Source organism: Eptesicus fuscus, chromosome 13, assembly GCF_027574615.1.
Source record: "Eptesicus fuscus isolate TK198812 chromosome 13, DD_ASM_mEF_20220401, whole genome shotgun sequence".
Classification (NCBI taxonomy): domain Eukaryota; kingdom Metazoa; phylum Chordata; class Mammalia; order Chiroptera; family Vespertilionidae; genus Eptesicus; species Eptesicus fuscus.
This window is the reverse complement of record NC_072485.1, coordinates 39,209,946-39,225,619: the sequence shown is the minus strand read 5'-3', so window position 1 is coordinate 39,225,619 and position 15,674 is coordinate 39,209,946. Positions and strand designations below refer to the sequence as shown.

General features: G+C 45.5%; 1 protein-coding gene across 1 annotated transcript in view; it reads right to left on the bottom strand.

Annotated features, from left to right (window-relative positions):
- Positions 1 to 14,556, bottom strand: part of MAP6 (microtubule associated protein 6) — a 79,462-nt gene extending 64,906 nt beyond the window's left edge. The window contains exon 1 of the mRNA XM_028158300.2: positions 13,628 to 14,556. Coding sequence (XP_028014101.2) covers positions 13,628 to 14,556 — 929 coding nt within the window. The remainder of the gene's footprint in view (positions 1 to 13,627) is intronic.
- Between the last annotated feature and the right edge of the window lie 1,118 nt (positions 14,557 to 15,674).

Sequence of the window (15,674 nt, the reverse complement as noted above, 5' to 3'; positions counted from 1 at the left end):
TAGATTCTCAGCAGCTAGAAACACCAAGTCTCTCTCCCATTCACAGCCAGCCTTTGGCAGATTCTGGAGAAATGCTGGGTCAGGGCTTGTTTGAGTTGTAACAACCCTCTCCTGGCAGAGCTCTCTTCCGGTGCTTTCCTTAGGCGCTGACTCGTAGACAAGTGAAGTGGGGCTGCATGCACCTTTTTTTAAAAATATATATTTTATTTATTTTTTACAGAGAGGAAGGGAGAGGGACAGAGAGTTAGAAACATCAATGAGAGAGAAACATCGATCAGCTGCCTCCTGCACACTCCCCTACTGGGGATGTGCCCAGCAACCAAGGTACATGCCCTTGTCTGGAATCGAACCTGGGACCCTTCAGTCCGCAGGCCGATGCTCTATCCACTGAGCCAAACCGGTTAGGGCTGCATGCACCTTTTAATACCACTTATTCCTTGTCTTTTTTTTTTTTTTTTTTAAGCCTTAGCCCAGCTCCCGGGGAAACCCCACACAAAATGGTCATAGCAGCCAGAGACTAACATTATTTCACAATGACGACTCTTGTACCTTGGATTCTTGGTTGTTATGAGAGATGGGTTGGTTACCCATTATATATGAAGACAAAGAAACTCTCACACATACATCAGTGTCCTGCTGCTTTCAGTTGTCAGGAAACAAGAGGGTGACTATGTCACTTGGGAAGAATAAATGATGCGCTTAATAAGGCACAGTCAAACCAAGTATTCTCAGGCACTCTATTCAGGCACTCTGTTTGCTCCTTAAATACAGAATCTGAAACTTGGTATCACAGTATTCTGTCCTCAATAACACAGATCAGAGATTGGCAAACTATGGTCTATGAGTCAAATCTGTCCCTCTACCTGTTTTTGTTCAGCTGAGAAGGGTTTTGCAGGTAAATATTTGCAATCAATATGATGAAAGGGAATGCTAACTTTTAATCCCATTTCAGCAAATATTATTCCCCTAAAAATCTGTTCTTCTCATTAGTAGACCTATATTACAAAAGATTTGCATTCAATTATTATTATTATACAGTATTTTTAATTTCATCAATAAAACTTTTAGGAAATTTGTTCTCTTTTATATAATACTAGAGGACCGATGCACGAAGATTCATGCAAGACTGGGCCTTCCTTCCCCTGGCTGCCAGCACCACCTTTGCTCCACCCGGAGCAGCCTTTCTGCCTTTCTGCCTTCCCATGCTGCCCAGAGGCCCGGAGCAGCTGGGGCTGTGTGGAACACCTGCATCATCGCCATGGCAACGACGCAAGTGTCCTGCCCCTGGCTGCTCAGCACCTGTGTATGCAAATTAACCCGCTATCTTTGTTGGGTTAATTTTCATACTCACTCCTGATTGGCTGGTGGGAGTCAAAAAGGTACGGTCAATTTGCATCTTTCTCTTTACTAGTGTAGACTTGAGAGCTGGCAAAGCCTAAAATATGTACTATCTGTCCCTTTACAGAAGGTTTGCTGATCACTGATCTAGGCCTTTCCATACTGTGTCCTGCCATGTTACTCCTCACACATGGAACACTTGTCATATCTGAGTATCTGTGGCTGCCCCACAGCTCTCCATGCGCCAGCTGTCCCTTGGGCCTGGAATATGCCACTCCCTGCCTCCCTGATTGCTTTGCCTACTGAAATCAGACTGATTTTCCAAGGCCTAGCTCAGATGTTACCCTCCTGTCTGAAGTCTTCCCTGATCCTCCAAGTCAGACTAAAAATACTCATAGAAAACCTTTTATCTGAACATTTCATGGCTCTCTTCCCAGAAATTCAGAACATGTACACACAGAAGTGCAAAATTACCTCTTTATGTTAGCCAAGCAGTACTCAAACCCACTGGGGATAATGACAAGGAGGATAGTTGCTATCTATTGAATGCTTGGACTAGGCACTATCATAAGTACTGTACATACATCATTCATTCATTTGTTCAATTAATATCTATTAATACCATGCACTAAGCCTGGTGCTGGGGGTGCAATGGCAAATAAGACAGTTAAGAGAGTCACAGACTTAATGAAATGTTTAGTCTTTCAACAACTTTGCAAGGTAGGAATTATTGGTTCCATTTTACCAATGAGGAAACAAAATCAGAGAAGACAGGTTAAGTTATTTGCCCAAAGATATATAGTAATAAGTGGTGAGCAGGATTTGAATGCAAAGCTAGACGTCTGAGAGAAGCTGAAATTACTAGTAAGGATTGTTCTCTTAAATGGCCTTCTTTGGTTTTATACCATTTGTAAAGACCTCAAGGAAGGAATAAAGAGTTCCTAATTTTTGCCTTCCCAGTGGAAATAACTCCATGCTTTTGACCCAACGCACAGGTACACCTCCTTCAGGAATGGTCCCTGATTTAGGCTGAGTCAAAATCCCCTTTCCTCTACATCCCCTCAATACCCTGTGCATCTTTCCATTATTATTCTTACTACCACTACTATAATTTTTAAAACATTTCTCTCTCACTAGAGCAGGAGCTCTTTTTAGGACAAGTACCATGTGTAATTCACTTCCGTGTTCCAGGTCCTAGCACAGTGCCTAATACAGATGTGGAAAACGTTCACTGTATGAACAAATGAAAGACTTCGTTGGTAGCCTACTCTTAAGATAACGAAAGTAGCCAGTGTTTACTGTGGTTGGGTATGCACTGGGTAAAGCACTATCCCTCTCCATCTCCATCATGACTCTGTGAAGTTACTACTGTGTAATTATCTCAAGGTCACACAGATTTTAAGTTACAGAGAGACGATCCAAACCATTTTAATGGTCACCAAATCCTTCACAGAACACCTCCCAGGACTTATACAGCCATCTTTTCCATGAATCTTCCAACACTTCACCAACCCTTGTTGTGGCCCTAGGGAGCTCTGGCTCCTGACTTTAACCCTCACCAGGCCCTGCCTGGTGTTTAGGTGCTTGCATCCATGTTACCTCCCTCACAAGACGGCAGCTCCTGTGAGTGGAATCATGTGCTCTGCGCCCTGACTCCTTAGAGCCCATAGCTCCAGCCGCTGCATGCTCTTCAGATGCTGCATTGAACTTGGGATAAAAGTAATATTGAGCCCACTGCATTATTATTATGATGTTATAATCCAATAAAGCCAACCTAATTCCATGTTTTTATAGTATAAGCTTCTTTCACAATGGACTAAAAGCCCCGAAGGATAGGAAGGAATTAGAAAGAAGATGAGAGGAGGAAAGAAAAATGTGAGCAAAATCCAGCAGTAGCTACACGTGGGGCCTGTCAAGGCCCTGCTCAGGTTTTGGCCGTATCACCTGCTGAGGCCCCACTGATTTCAATGTGAAACCAGAACTGAGAATCCCTAGGAAAGAGCATCAGGTGTGAGTGAGGAGCAGCGGGCAAAATGCTGGAAGCACCAGAGAGGTTAGATCCTGGAAAAACTTGAGGCACCGTGCCTGGGTCTTGCATTAGAGAGGAAGGGGATCCATGGAGAATTCAGAATAAGGAGGAGTGAGACCACCTACCCCTCTCCACTGCAGAAACAGGCTGGTGAGGGAGAATGGCCTGGGCTTAGGAGGGTTGGAACCACAAAGACAACATGACGGGTGGGGTGGCGAGACACACAGTAGCCCTCCCAGGAATGACACGTCGAACTTAGGGACAGGGAAGGGGTCCATGTGGGCTCCACGAGTCAGACACCGCTGTAGGCTGAATGAGGAGAACCAGGTTTCTGAGCCAGCTCAGCCACTGGCTGGTGGTGTGACCTCAGTCCCCAGACCTCTCTGACTCAACTTTAGAGAGCTGTTTGCTTTAAAAGGCCATTATGAAGGCTAAATGGGGGGAAAATATGTTAAAGCAATTGGCACAGAATAAGGACTCAGCAAATAAAAATAAGGTTGAAACTTAATTATGTCTCTCTTCTCTCTCACATTCTGCCCTTTCACATTCTGCTATTGTCTATCTTTACTGAGTACAGTTTAATAGAGAACAAATCTTAGGGGCTAAAAATATTGTAAAAATGCACTCTAGGATATGCCACAACGTGGGCCAACTTTTCGAAGTCACTGTACGAAATAGACAGTGACCACAGGGAACAGCACAGCAGAGGAGGCAGTGATTCAGGAAGGCACTTAAGATGGGTTTTGCGGCTAAGAGCCTGGGCCCAATTTTCCCACAATAAATGGCTACACCAGCTTGGTCCTGCAAAACCCTCTTCATTCAGTTGGAAAACAAATACACGATGACAATGAGCTGTGCTAGGAGAGAACAGACAGGAGTACACGTGGGGTAGTTCCTGCAGGTATGCACAAGGCCAGAGGCAGGGAGGTGGGAAGTGGGACAATGGTGAGGCTATAGGGATGACACACAGACACCAAAGGTCCATCCTTGATCCTTCTTCTGCCCATCCCTGGTATGTTGGCACTTGCTGGGCTCTGGCCTTCTCTTCTTCTCAGCCTCTTTATTCTCCAGCCACGCTGATGCCTATGGGTTTGATCCTCACTGATAGCTCAATATCCATATATAGCTATCTGTTCTGGTCTTTCTCCTGAGCATCAAACCTATACCTCCATTCACTTCATTTCTATTTTGTTTTGTTTTTTAATTTTCTGTTGAAGTATAACATACATAGAATAACGTCCACAAATCTTAATTGAACAATTAACCACCCAGATCAAGATATAGAACATTCCCAACATCTCAGAAGGTACCCTCATGCTCCTTCTCAGCCAATTACCCACCCACCCTGGAGACCACCACTCATCATCAATTACTTTAGCCTGTTTTTGAAATTCACATAAATGGAATCATTAAGTAAGCTGTAACGGGTTTCTTTCATCATCATAAAGATCTATCCATATTATTGATATTGCAGTAATTTCCTTTTTTTTCTTAAAATTTTTTATTGGTTTCAGAGAGGAAGGGAGAGGGAGAGAGAGAAGCATCAATGATGAGAGAGAATCATTCATCGGTTGCCTCCTGCACGCCCCACACTGGGGATCAAGCCCACAACCCAGGCATGTGCCCTGATTGGGAATCAAACCGTGACCTCCTGATTCATAGGTTGATGCTTAACCACTGAGCCATGCCGGCCGGGCAGTAATTTCCTTTTTTATTGCTCTGTAACAGTGGTTCTCAACCTGACACAATTTTGCTACAGACACCCCCAGGGGCTGGCTGTTGGCATTGTCTGGAAAAATTTATTTACTTTTGTCTGGAAATATCTGTGATTGTCACATCTCAGGGTGGGTGTGGTGGGGAATGCTACTGGCATGGCGTGGATAGAGGCCGGGGTGCTGCCAAACATTTCACAATGCACAGGACAGCTCATCAAGACAATGGTGCAAAATGTCAATAGTGCCAAGATTGAGAAACTCTGTGTATTACTTTCCTATAGTTGCTGTAACAAATTACCACAAACTAAATGGCTTAAAACAACATACATGTATTATCTTAAGTGTCTTTCAGTTCTGTAGTTAAGGCGTCTGAAATGGGTATCACTGGCTAAAATCAAGTTTCAACAGAAGCAAGATGTTCCTTTTGGCCCTAGCTGGTTTGGCTCAGTGGATAGCGCATCAGCCTTTGGACTGAAGGGTCCCGGGTTCGATTCCAGTCAAGAGCACATGCCTGGGTTTCGGGCTCCATCCCCAGTAGGGGGCATGCAGGAGGCAGCCAATCAATGATTCTCTCTCATCATTGATGTTTCTATCTCTCTCTCCCTCTCCCTTCCTCTCTGAAATCAATAAAAATATGTGTGTGGGGGGGTGGGGGATGGGGGAAAGATGTTCCTTTTGAAGGCTCTAGGGGAGAATCCATTTCCTCGTCTTTTCCAGCTTCTTGGAGGCTTCTGGCAGTCCATGGCTCATGTGCCCTTTTTTTCATCAAAGCTAATAATGAATGGCCAATCCTTCATCACACTGCATCACTGTGACATTAACCCTTTCACCTATAAAGATCTCTTGTGATTATAGTGGACTCATGTAGATAATCTGGGATACTCACCCCTCCTCAAGATCCTTAACTTAATGGATATATGCAAAGTCCCTTTTGCTTTATAATATAATATATTCACAGGGTCCAGGAATTAGGATGTGGATGGGGAGGGGAACATTAGTCTACCTACCACACCTGCCATGTGATATCCCACGGTATGAAAATACTGCAATTCATCTCTCCTATTGTTGATGGACATTTGGTCTGGTTTTACTTTTTAGCTTTTACTCATAAAGCTGCTAGATACATTCTTGTACAAGTCTTCTGCATGTATTTCTGTTAGGTATATGGTATATACTCAAGGGTGCAATTTCTGGGTCATAGGGTAAAACATATGTTTAACTTGGGTAGATAAAGCTAAAGAGTTTTACAAAGTGATTGTAACAATTTGCACCCTTACCAGCAGGGTGGGTTTCTATTTTCACTTTCCCCTGAACATCTCCGTGAATTTAAGAGACACCTTAAATTCAACTTCTCCAAAAACTGTGCTATCTAGCTCAGTGAATGGTTGTTTCCCCTGATATCCAAAGCACGCAATCTGGGAAGTATCCTAGACTCTTCCCTTTCTGCCCACTTTGAACTAGCCACTGCATTATTTTATTCTGTACCATCCATGCTTGTTTCCATTCTTTCCTTGCTGGAGGTCTTCAACATCTCAGTCCCTCCTGGATGCCATGCTCCCAGTCTAATCCCCTCCAGTCCAACCTTCTCACTGCTGTTGCAGTCACCTTTTCTAAAATCCAAAACCTAATCCACTTCTTCCCTTTGTTCATATGATAAAGGAGCTGGGCTCCGCTTACTTACCCCGTCTACCTCTAACCATTCTATTCTCACTCTATGAGACCTCTAAGTGTTACCTACACAGAACTGCTTACAACGTACTCAGTTCGATCCTTTCCTCATTTAATGCCCACTCATCTTTGATGATTCAGACTACCAGTCCCTTCTCTACTGAACCCTCTTCCTGATAACCCTTAAATCAAGTAGATTTAAACCTTCTCACTTCTGTTCACCATACCCTGAACAAACTTTTTATTGGAGTACCTATTACTTTTCACTGGTCTCTGCCTAATAAACATAAGCCTTCAAGAGCAACGACTGCTTTGTCATACTAGGAATTAGCCTGATATATAAGTAGACACTAATCAATGTTTATTGGAATGAAACTGAGTTGAGACAATACATGCTAATATGACATGGAGGAAGGGCTGTGCAGGGAAGGAATAGTATCATTTTTGCAGGGCTACTATAGAGATTGCAGGAGAAAATGCATCTAAGGTTTCCAGCAGCCTGCCAGGCACATAGTAGGTACCCAATTAGCTACTATTATTACTTCTAGTGGTGAAAACTAGCATCTTTAGTGAACATCAAGAGGATTTTTAGCTTGCTGGTCAAGGCCAATCTTACAACTTCCTTCATTTAGTAGACAATTACAAGCACATCTGTCTACATTTATACAACTGGCATAGTTTGTCAAGCCAGAGCCGCACTGATTATGGAGAGGGCTCTTTAATCTTAGCGAACATTTGTTAGATTATTTTAATTTTGTGTCTGGAACACTGAGTGATTCTTAGTGATCGTTGATTTAGAACTACCATTGGCTTGGCTCTCTTTTTTTAAGTTCATATATGCATTAGATTCCCATTTTTCCTAAGAGAGCAACCAAGAGTTGATTGTGTGTATCTTATCTCCGCTCTTCTTTGTGTGTTAGTCTCAGGCAGCATTATATCCCTGAGAGTTAACTGCACAAGGTCAACCAAAGATCTAGCCAGATGCTTTGCACACGGTAATCCCTCAGTAACAACACCTCACTTTACCAAGTGTTTCCCCATCCTATATTTCCAGGACCCAACTGGCACCATGCCTACTTATTACAATATTATTGACTATACTCCCCATGCTGTACTTTACATCCCCATGACAATTCTGTAACTACCAGTCTGTGCTTCTCAATCCCTTCACCTTTTCACCCAGTCTCCCAACCCCCCTCCCTCTATTGCAAACATTTAAAATAAAAAATAGCAAACCAAATTCAGCATCATAAAATAGATTTTTAAATCTAAGCAAGGTTTATTTTAGAAATGCAAAGATGACTCAATATCAGAAAAATCTATTAACAGATTAAAAAGAAAAATCCTATGATCATCTCAGTGATGCAGAGAAAGCATTCAATAAAATTCAATGCCATCACATTTTTAGAAACCCCTAGTAAACAAGGATAAAGGGTAGTTTCTTAACCTGGTATGAAGCTATCTCATAAAACCTCAGCGCTAACCTCATACTTAACGATAAAACTTGAGAAGCATTCCCATGTCCCAAGACAAAAATGCTTTTTATCACCTACTATCAAAATTACACCAATGTCCTCACCAGCGCAGCAAAACACACACACACACACACACACACACACACACACACACCACAAATATAAATATTAGAAAGGAAGACAATGAATTGGTATTTGCTAAAAACATACATTATCTTCACAGACAATCGAAGAGAATCTACAGACAACCGAAGAGAATCTACAGACAAAACTAAAGAGTGTGGTAAAGTTGCTGAATACAAGATTAATATACAAAAATTAATGCACATGAGCAATAACAAATTGAAAAATGTAAAAAAAATATATAAATTACAATGGAAAAAATAATTTAAAATAGCATAGACAAAAACAGATGATCATTTGGCATTAGCTCAGGCTAATGGAATAGAACCGAGATCTTGGAAATATATGCAAACATATGTGACCCTTATTGTGAAAGAGAAGATATTAGTAGAGGTATCAGTGGGCGAAATTTGAACTTTTTAAAAGGGTGTTAGGTTATGGGAAAAGAAAAAATTAGCTTCCTTACCTCATTCCATATATAAAGTTAAAATCCAGTTAGATTATTAAAGACTTAAATATAGTAACATAAAATTTAAACCCTATTGTGTCTGTGTATGAATTTTTTGAGAAAATTACAAAATGTAAGTGAAGGACATAAAAGACTTAAGTAAATGGCAAGAATACCACGTTTGAATGTGGGAAAACTCAATACCATAAAGATAGCAAATCTTTCCAAGAAGTGTTTTTCCAAGTCTGAAGCTCACCTTCATCAAAATTACCTGGAGCACTTTTTAAAATGTAGATTCTTAGGCTCCATTTCAAACGGCTGAATCGACATGTCTGAGGATGAAGCCCTGGAGTCTGCATTTAGAAAGCTCTCCAAATGATTCTCTTGTGTACTAACATTTCCGAACCTTTGCCATAGGGAAGAAGGTCATAACCTGAATTGCCCAGGAGAATCACCTGGGACAGTTTTTTTGAAATTCAGATGCCCGAGCCACACCCCATAACAACTGAATCAGAATTTCTGGGAAGGATACCTGTGCATCAACATTCTGAAAGTTCTGCAGAGATTCCAACGTGCAGCCAGGTGGAGGACCACTGCCCTGGATGAGAGCGCATCTAGAACCAGGTCTGTAAGGTTTGCTGCCCTTCCTCATTTGAACGTTACTCCTAGTGCTAACCTAGCAGGAACTGGACTTTATTTTGATTAAGGAAACACAATTTCCTTCCATAAGGGTTATGACATTCATTTGGTATCCCCTGTCTGATACATAGCAGGGGCTTGGTGGTCATTTTCTGAAATAAATTCAACTAAGTGAAACTGAATGAAATGAATCAATATGTAGTTGAATAGAATTTTCACCAAATGCCACTGGATTCAACAAACCTATATGGCACCTAGCACAATGTTATGCTATGAGAGATATAGAGATGAACAAAATACACTTCTTCCCTTCAGTTGTTCATGATCTGGTAGGGGAAGCAGAAACAGGCAAAAGTATTTTACAATCGAGCAGACAATGAGAAGTGTACAGAATATAAAAAAAGGGAATAAAAAAATTGGTTCTGAATGACAGGATCTGGAAGGCATCATTGAAGAGTGGCCTTGAAGTATACCCAGGAAGAGATTCAGAAAAGGGCAGTTGCGCTATAGGCATAGGGAATTCTGCACAGCATAAGCCTAGTCAGGCGGGCCTTTCTCTATCCTTCATGGAAGACTGTAGGGCAGATATCAAAGGCTTCCTTTCTTTCTGATTTCCTTGTGATTACTCTCATTTTTCAAGTATTTTGCCTCTGGTTTATTAAATCTACCTCCTGGTGCCTCAGCTGATTTCTTCCAGGAAAAGTTTTCATTAGCATTTCTATGGGGAGCACCTGCTACCCCATCTATCCCTATTAACTGAAGGCTAGGGCCATGGGCTGCTAAGAGGGGAATTTTAATCCCCTCCTTCTGACTCATCTGTTTTCTAATTTAGAATGCTAGGTCTAAAATCACAAATGGCTGACCAGTGAAATCCATCCTTAACATTAAAAATGATAAAATACACGCTTCTCAATTTTACACCTTTAACATTAAAAATAACAAATGAATGCTTCTCAATGTTATATCATCTATGTAAAATGAATGTATTAAAAATCAATCTACTTCATGATTGTGAATAATTCTAAAGATACCTTATATACCATTTGAATGCAAAAAAATAGGCTACTGTGGGTAGGTTATGAATTAGATGAACTGTTAAATAGGAAAGGTTTCTCAAAACCACAGCATCAAAGGACATTTTATATTATCTACTGAATGTAATTTGTAGGGTAAAACTAATTAATATGTATATGACTCTAGATGCTGAATATATGTATTATATACCAATATATTAAGCTGATGGATTATGTGTTCTTTATTTAAGCAAACTGCTCCCATTGATGTCATGTGACAGATGTCCTTTGTAAAGCCCATGAGATAAGCCAGTCACCATGGTGTAAACCACCATGATTTATGTAGAGTGGCAGAAGAAAAGGGTTTGTAAATCAAATTATCATTGAAATGGAGCCCAACTTGGCTTCTAAGGCAAGGTAAGCCTCTTTTACAGCAGTCACAGGACATATTTAAATTCAGCAGATAGCGGAATCATACCAAAGAAAAGAATGTGAGACAATTGGGAAGGAAAATCAATGTTCCAGATAAGCCTACAATTTCCAGGCATTTTTTTTCTTTATAGTATCTTTAATTAATTGATTATCTTATTTTTCATATCTACTTTCACCCAAAGTGCATTTCTCTATTATTGGTTTATTTTTCTTCTGGAACAAAAAATAATATTAAATTTCACATCAAATTTGTCATGCAGTTAAGTTGTTCCTTAGATAAACTGATGTCTCTTATCAACACTTATTCTGTTTCAAAACCATTCTGATTATCCAGCAAAATGGAAATGCTGTCCAGAATAATATGCATAATTAAATATTACAGAAGATCCAAATCAGAAAAAAATTTTTTGAGGTGCTCAGATATTTTTTTTGATAGCCATCACAAATAAGCATTCCCACCAGCTCCAAGAGTATAGCCTTCTGCTATTCAATCCAATCACTTGCAGTATGTGTATAATTCTAACTGTAAATCATGACATGCTTACCGTACAGTTAAGGTGCTTTTTGGGGGGAAGAGGCTATGCAGCACATAGGTACAAGCCAAAATATTTAGAGTGAGTTCTATCTGAAGGGTGGGTCATTCCCTGACTGGACAATCATCCATGGACAAAGCAAGCCCAGCCAACTTGGAAACATAAACTGAGTGGGACCACCCAAGGAGATTTAAGAATCTGGAATCTCTCTTGATTGGCATTGACTCTATGGAAGTGAGGAGAGGTAGTTCCTGCCTGGTGGGTGTTAAGGGTCTTAGAATGGAAGTAGGAAGATAAAGAGGCCGGACCAGGAATCTGTGATCTTGGGCCAACGTTAGGGCTCTCAGGGAGAGAAGGAGGGCCCTAGAAATAAGAAAGCCATGGCAGAATCACAAGCTACATCTTGGCTTTGTTTTTTATGCCCCTTTCTTTTCTTTTTGATGCTCTCTTGGTAGCAGCATAAAGATATGATGAAAATTTTACCTCCTGGTGACTATGAATCAAGGAAAAGGATATGCGTCCTTGCATGACCCAGAGCTTTAGAGGGAAGCGGTGTACTCCTTGGGGACCAGTGTGGTCAAGATAACAATAAACCCAGAGAATAATGTCAAGTGGGAGGTGGAATGCAGGAAGATGGAGTAGTGGCCAACAGATTCGCTGCCCCTTCACATTGGAAAATGCTTTCCAGAATTGAAACCTGGAGAGGGGTTGAATTTGTCTTAACAGAGAGGATGTTACCTATGCTGTTCTTTCCTCAGCATGTAAAGAAGTGGTTGTTATGTTCACTGGAGAAAGACCGGTCTGACGTGAGGCTGCACATAGGGTCTTGGCAAAAGACGCTAATTCCGCAGTCCTCCTGGCCACACCCTCTGGCCAGCAGGAGGCAACTGGCTGTGGCATTGATGAAGGACCCCATAAGCCACATTTGGGATACCTTTCAATCAATTATCCATCATGCACATCTGCTTCCCCAGAGACCTCCATGCCCGATGTTACATGTTCAGAGTCAACCGTGATCAGCTAGCTGGTTGATTCAGGTTGAAAAATAAGGGCAGGACTAAAAGCTAAGCATTCAAAAATACATATTGGATGCATGAAGGATGACAAAGCAGGCTGGAAGGGCTGAGACTACAGCAGAGGGAGAATTCTAGAAGAATGGAAAGAGGGAGAGGTTATGCCCTTGCTTGAAAGCATTCATTTACAGGGCATTCAACTGTGTTGAAAAGGGCGCTCTTGGTGGTAAGAGAATGGGAACCATCTGAAGAACATAGAGAGACAGGAGAAAGGAGAGAAGGTTGGAAAGACATATCTACAAAGTGAAAATCAGAATAATGAAACATCATGTAGAAGGCTGGAACAGGACCAAAATGTACGAATCATTTACTATGTGCCAGGCACAGTTTTCCCCCTGAATCATCTCATTTAAGCCTCACAACATCTAGCATAGTGCCTGGCCTAGAGTAGGTGTTCAAAAATAAAGTTGAATATTAAATTAATAAATGAGCAAGTACTCCTCAACCTCTCCATCACATCCGATAGGAGCCTGAGGCCCAGAAAGGTTAAGAAACTTGCCCAATGTATCATAGCCAGTAAGAAACCTAAGCAGTCTGACTTCAAAGCCCAATGGTAGGAGGAGGAGGGTGAGCTATAAGGATTGTTCGAGGAATCCAGAAAAGGGTGTGGTGCTTGGGTAGCTCCCAGGGACTGAGAGAGGGGAAGGAAGAATCAAAGGCCAAGCGAATTGGGCTAGGGAAGAGGGTTACTGGTCCCTGGGAAAGAATTCTTCTGCTGCAAGAATGGGGCCCTGGGGGACGGCATGAAGGCCGGTGGGTGGCGACTGAGCCAGCAAGGGGCAGCATCTAGACTCGTGCAGTGGGTACGATGGGTGGGGCGGAATGGAAGCACAGGCTGTGCAAAAATTGCAATGGGTCTTTGTTGGGCAGGGAGGGGTCTGAGGTAGGGCGGGATGGGGGAAAGGTGGCTGGAACGGTCAAGTGAAAGACCTGGGCAGGTTGGGGAAGAGCCCATAACAAAGAGCCGAAAGAAATCAGCCACGGGAGGGTGCCTGGGGAGGGTCTGGGGAGACTGTAGTCTGGGTTGGGGGGTGGGGGTGGGAGGGCTGAATGTGAGTGAGGCCTGCGATGTGGAGAATGAGTCCTGGGTGGAGGGTGAGGGTGACCAGCCCCGTCGCACGAGCCGAGTCGGGAATCTCACCTGTAGGAGCTGCCCACTGCACTCGCCACCTCCTCGCGGATCTGCCTATTGAGGGCGTCAGCGGCCGCACGCCCCTTGCCACCCTCGGGGCCCGCGACCTGAGCCTGGGCGGCGGCGGCGGGCAGCGGCGTCTGCTCGGGCCCCAGCCCCTCGGCGCGACGCAGCATCCAGGCCGGCCCGGCCTTCTTGCGTGTGTAGCGCTCGTCCGAGCGCATGGCCTCTCCCGCCCCGACGACACCCGCTCCGCCGGGGGCCGCCGCCCGCTCCGGGGCCTCGGCGGCGACCTGCACCGGCCAGCGCTCCTGGCTCGGAGGCCGGCGCTTGGGCGTCCCGAGAGCAGGTGCCGACGCCTGGGCGGCCGCGGGGATCTGCACGGGCTTGGGGATCCACGGGTGGTCCCCGCGGCGCGGCAGCGGCCAGGCGCGGAAGTCCTTCTGGTACTGCGTCTCGCGCTCGAAGGGCACGTCGGAGGGCTGGTACTCGCTGCGCGGCCGGCAGCTCGGCTCGGGCCGCTGCACCTTCCAGGCGCGGTAGTCCTGCCGCATCACCGAGTCCGCGGGGCCCGCGCCGGACGTGGAGCCGGAGCCGGAGCCGGAGCTCGGGCCGGGGCCCACTCGGCTCCGGCCCGAGGCGGCCGCCGGCTCGCGCTCGCCACTCGGCCCGGGCGCCGGTCCTGTTGCCCGGGCAACTGCATCCAGCTCGCCCTGGGCCGGCTGAGTCTCTATGGCGACCGCCGGCGCCGAGGGGGGCGCGTGTGCCGGCTGCTGCGGCTGCGGCTGCGGCGGCGGCGGCGGCTGTGGAGGGGCGCCCGGGTGCTCGGTGGCCTCCGAGTACTTGGTGAAAACCAGCGGCACGGCGATGTCCGCCTTGTCCAGCTGGTTCCAGAAGCGGGCGATGCAGCAAGCCCGCGTGATGCACGGCCACGCCATGATGGTCGCCGCAAAGCTGGTCCTCCCTTCTCTTTGTGGCGCTCAGGCGAGCCTCTAATCTTTCTCCAGTCCTTTGGCCCTCGACCAGCCGATCTGATGCCCACCGCTTTTTTTTTTTTTTTCCCCCTGGGTGGACTGCGTGCCTCGCCCTCCGCCCTCCGAAAGCACCCGGGAAGGTCGGGCGGCAACGCTATCACTGAGATCAAGTCCCTGGGTTACCGGCTGCAGAGGCCTGCGGGAGCCGCCTGCAAAGGCCTCGGGGACGCTGCCTGCTGCAGGCACCGGAGGTGAGAGACGCGGAGTCCCGAGTCCCCGGCGAAGACGTCTGGACGCGCCCCTCCCTGAGGCTGCGGCGGCGCGCAAACCCCGGCCGAGCCAGGCGACGCGAGGCGAGGTGGCCACGGCCTTAAGCCATGGCGCAGAGGAAGGACCCGGCACTGTGGCCGCCGCGTCCGCGAACGAGTCTTTTCTTCTCCTTCCCGCCGGCCACCTAGCAGGGCTCGGAGGCGATCACCTCCAGCGAGACGGGGCTTTGCTGACTCTGCCGCTGCTCCCAAAGATGCTGCTGCAGCTGCAGCTGCCGCCTTCGCCGTCTCTGCTGCAGGGAAGCGGCCCCACCCTTTTCAGCCGCTCAGCAGGGAAAAAAAAAAAAATCTAGGAAAGATGCGGAGAGAAAGCGCGCTGCAGAAAAAAAATCACCTGCTGTCGTCAGCGCGCGCTGCTGGGAGCTCGCCCTCTCTCTTTCCCCTCCTCCCTCCGTCAGCTCCTCCCTCCTCCGCTCCTAGGCAACAGCAGAATCAGGCCTAGGTGGGTTCAAGCCCTAGGCTCCTGACTACTTGCTGTCCTTATGCTGGTTGCTTCTCTTCAGGGGGTGGTGGGGGGGGGGGGGGGGGTGCTCAGGTTCCTCAGTCATGGGGTAAGGGGTTGGGAGGGGGCAGTGTTAAACTTTAAAAGCATGGAGGAAACCCTAGTAAAATGTCTGTCCCAGGAGAGACACTGTTTGTTTTTTTTCTTAAATTATCGTTATTGACTAGAGGCCCGGTGCACGAAATCGTGAACTGGGGGAGGTGTCCCTCAGCCCAGCCTGCACTCGCTCCAATTTCGGACTTCCCTCCCAC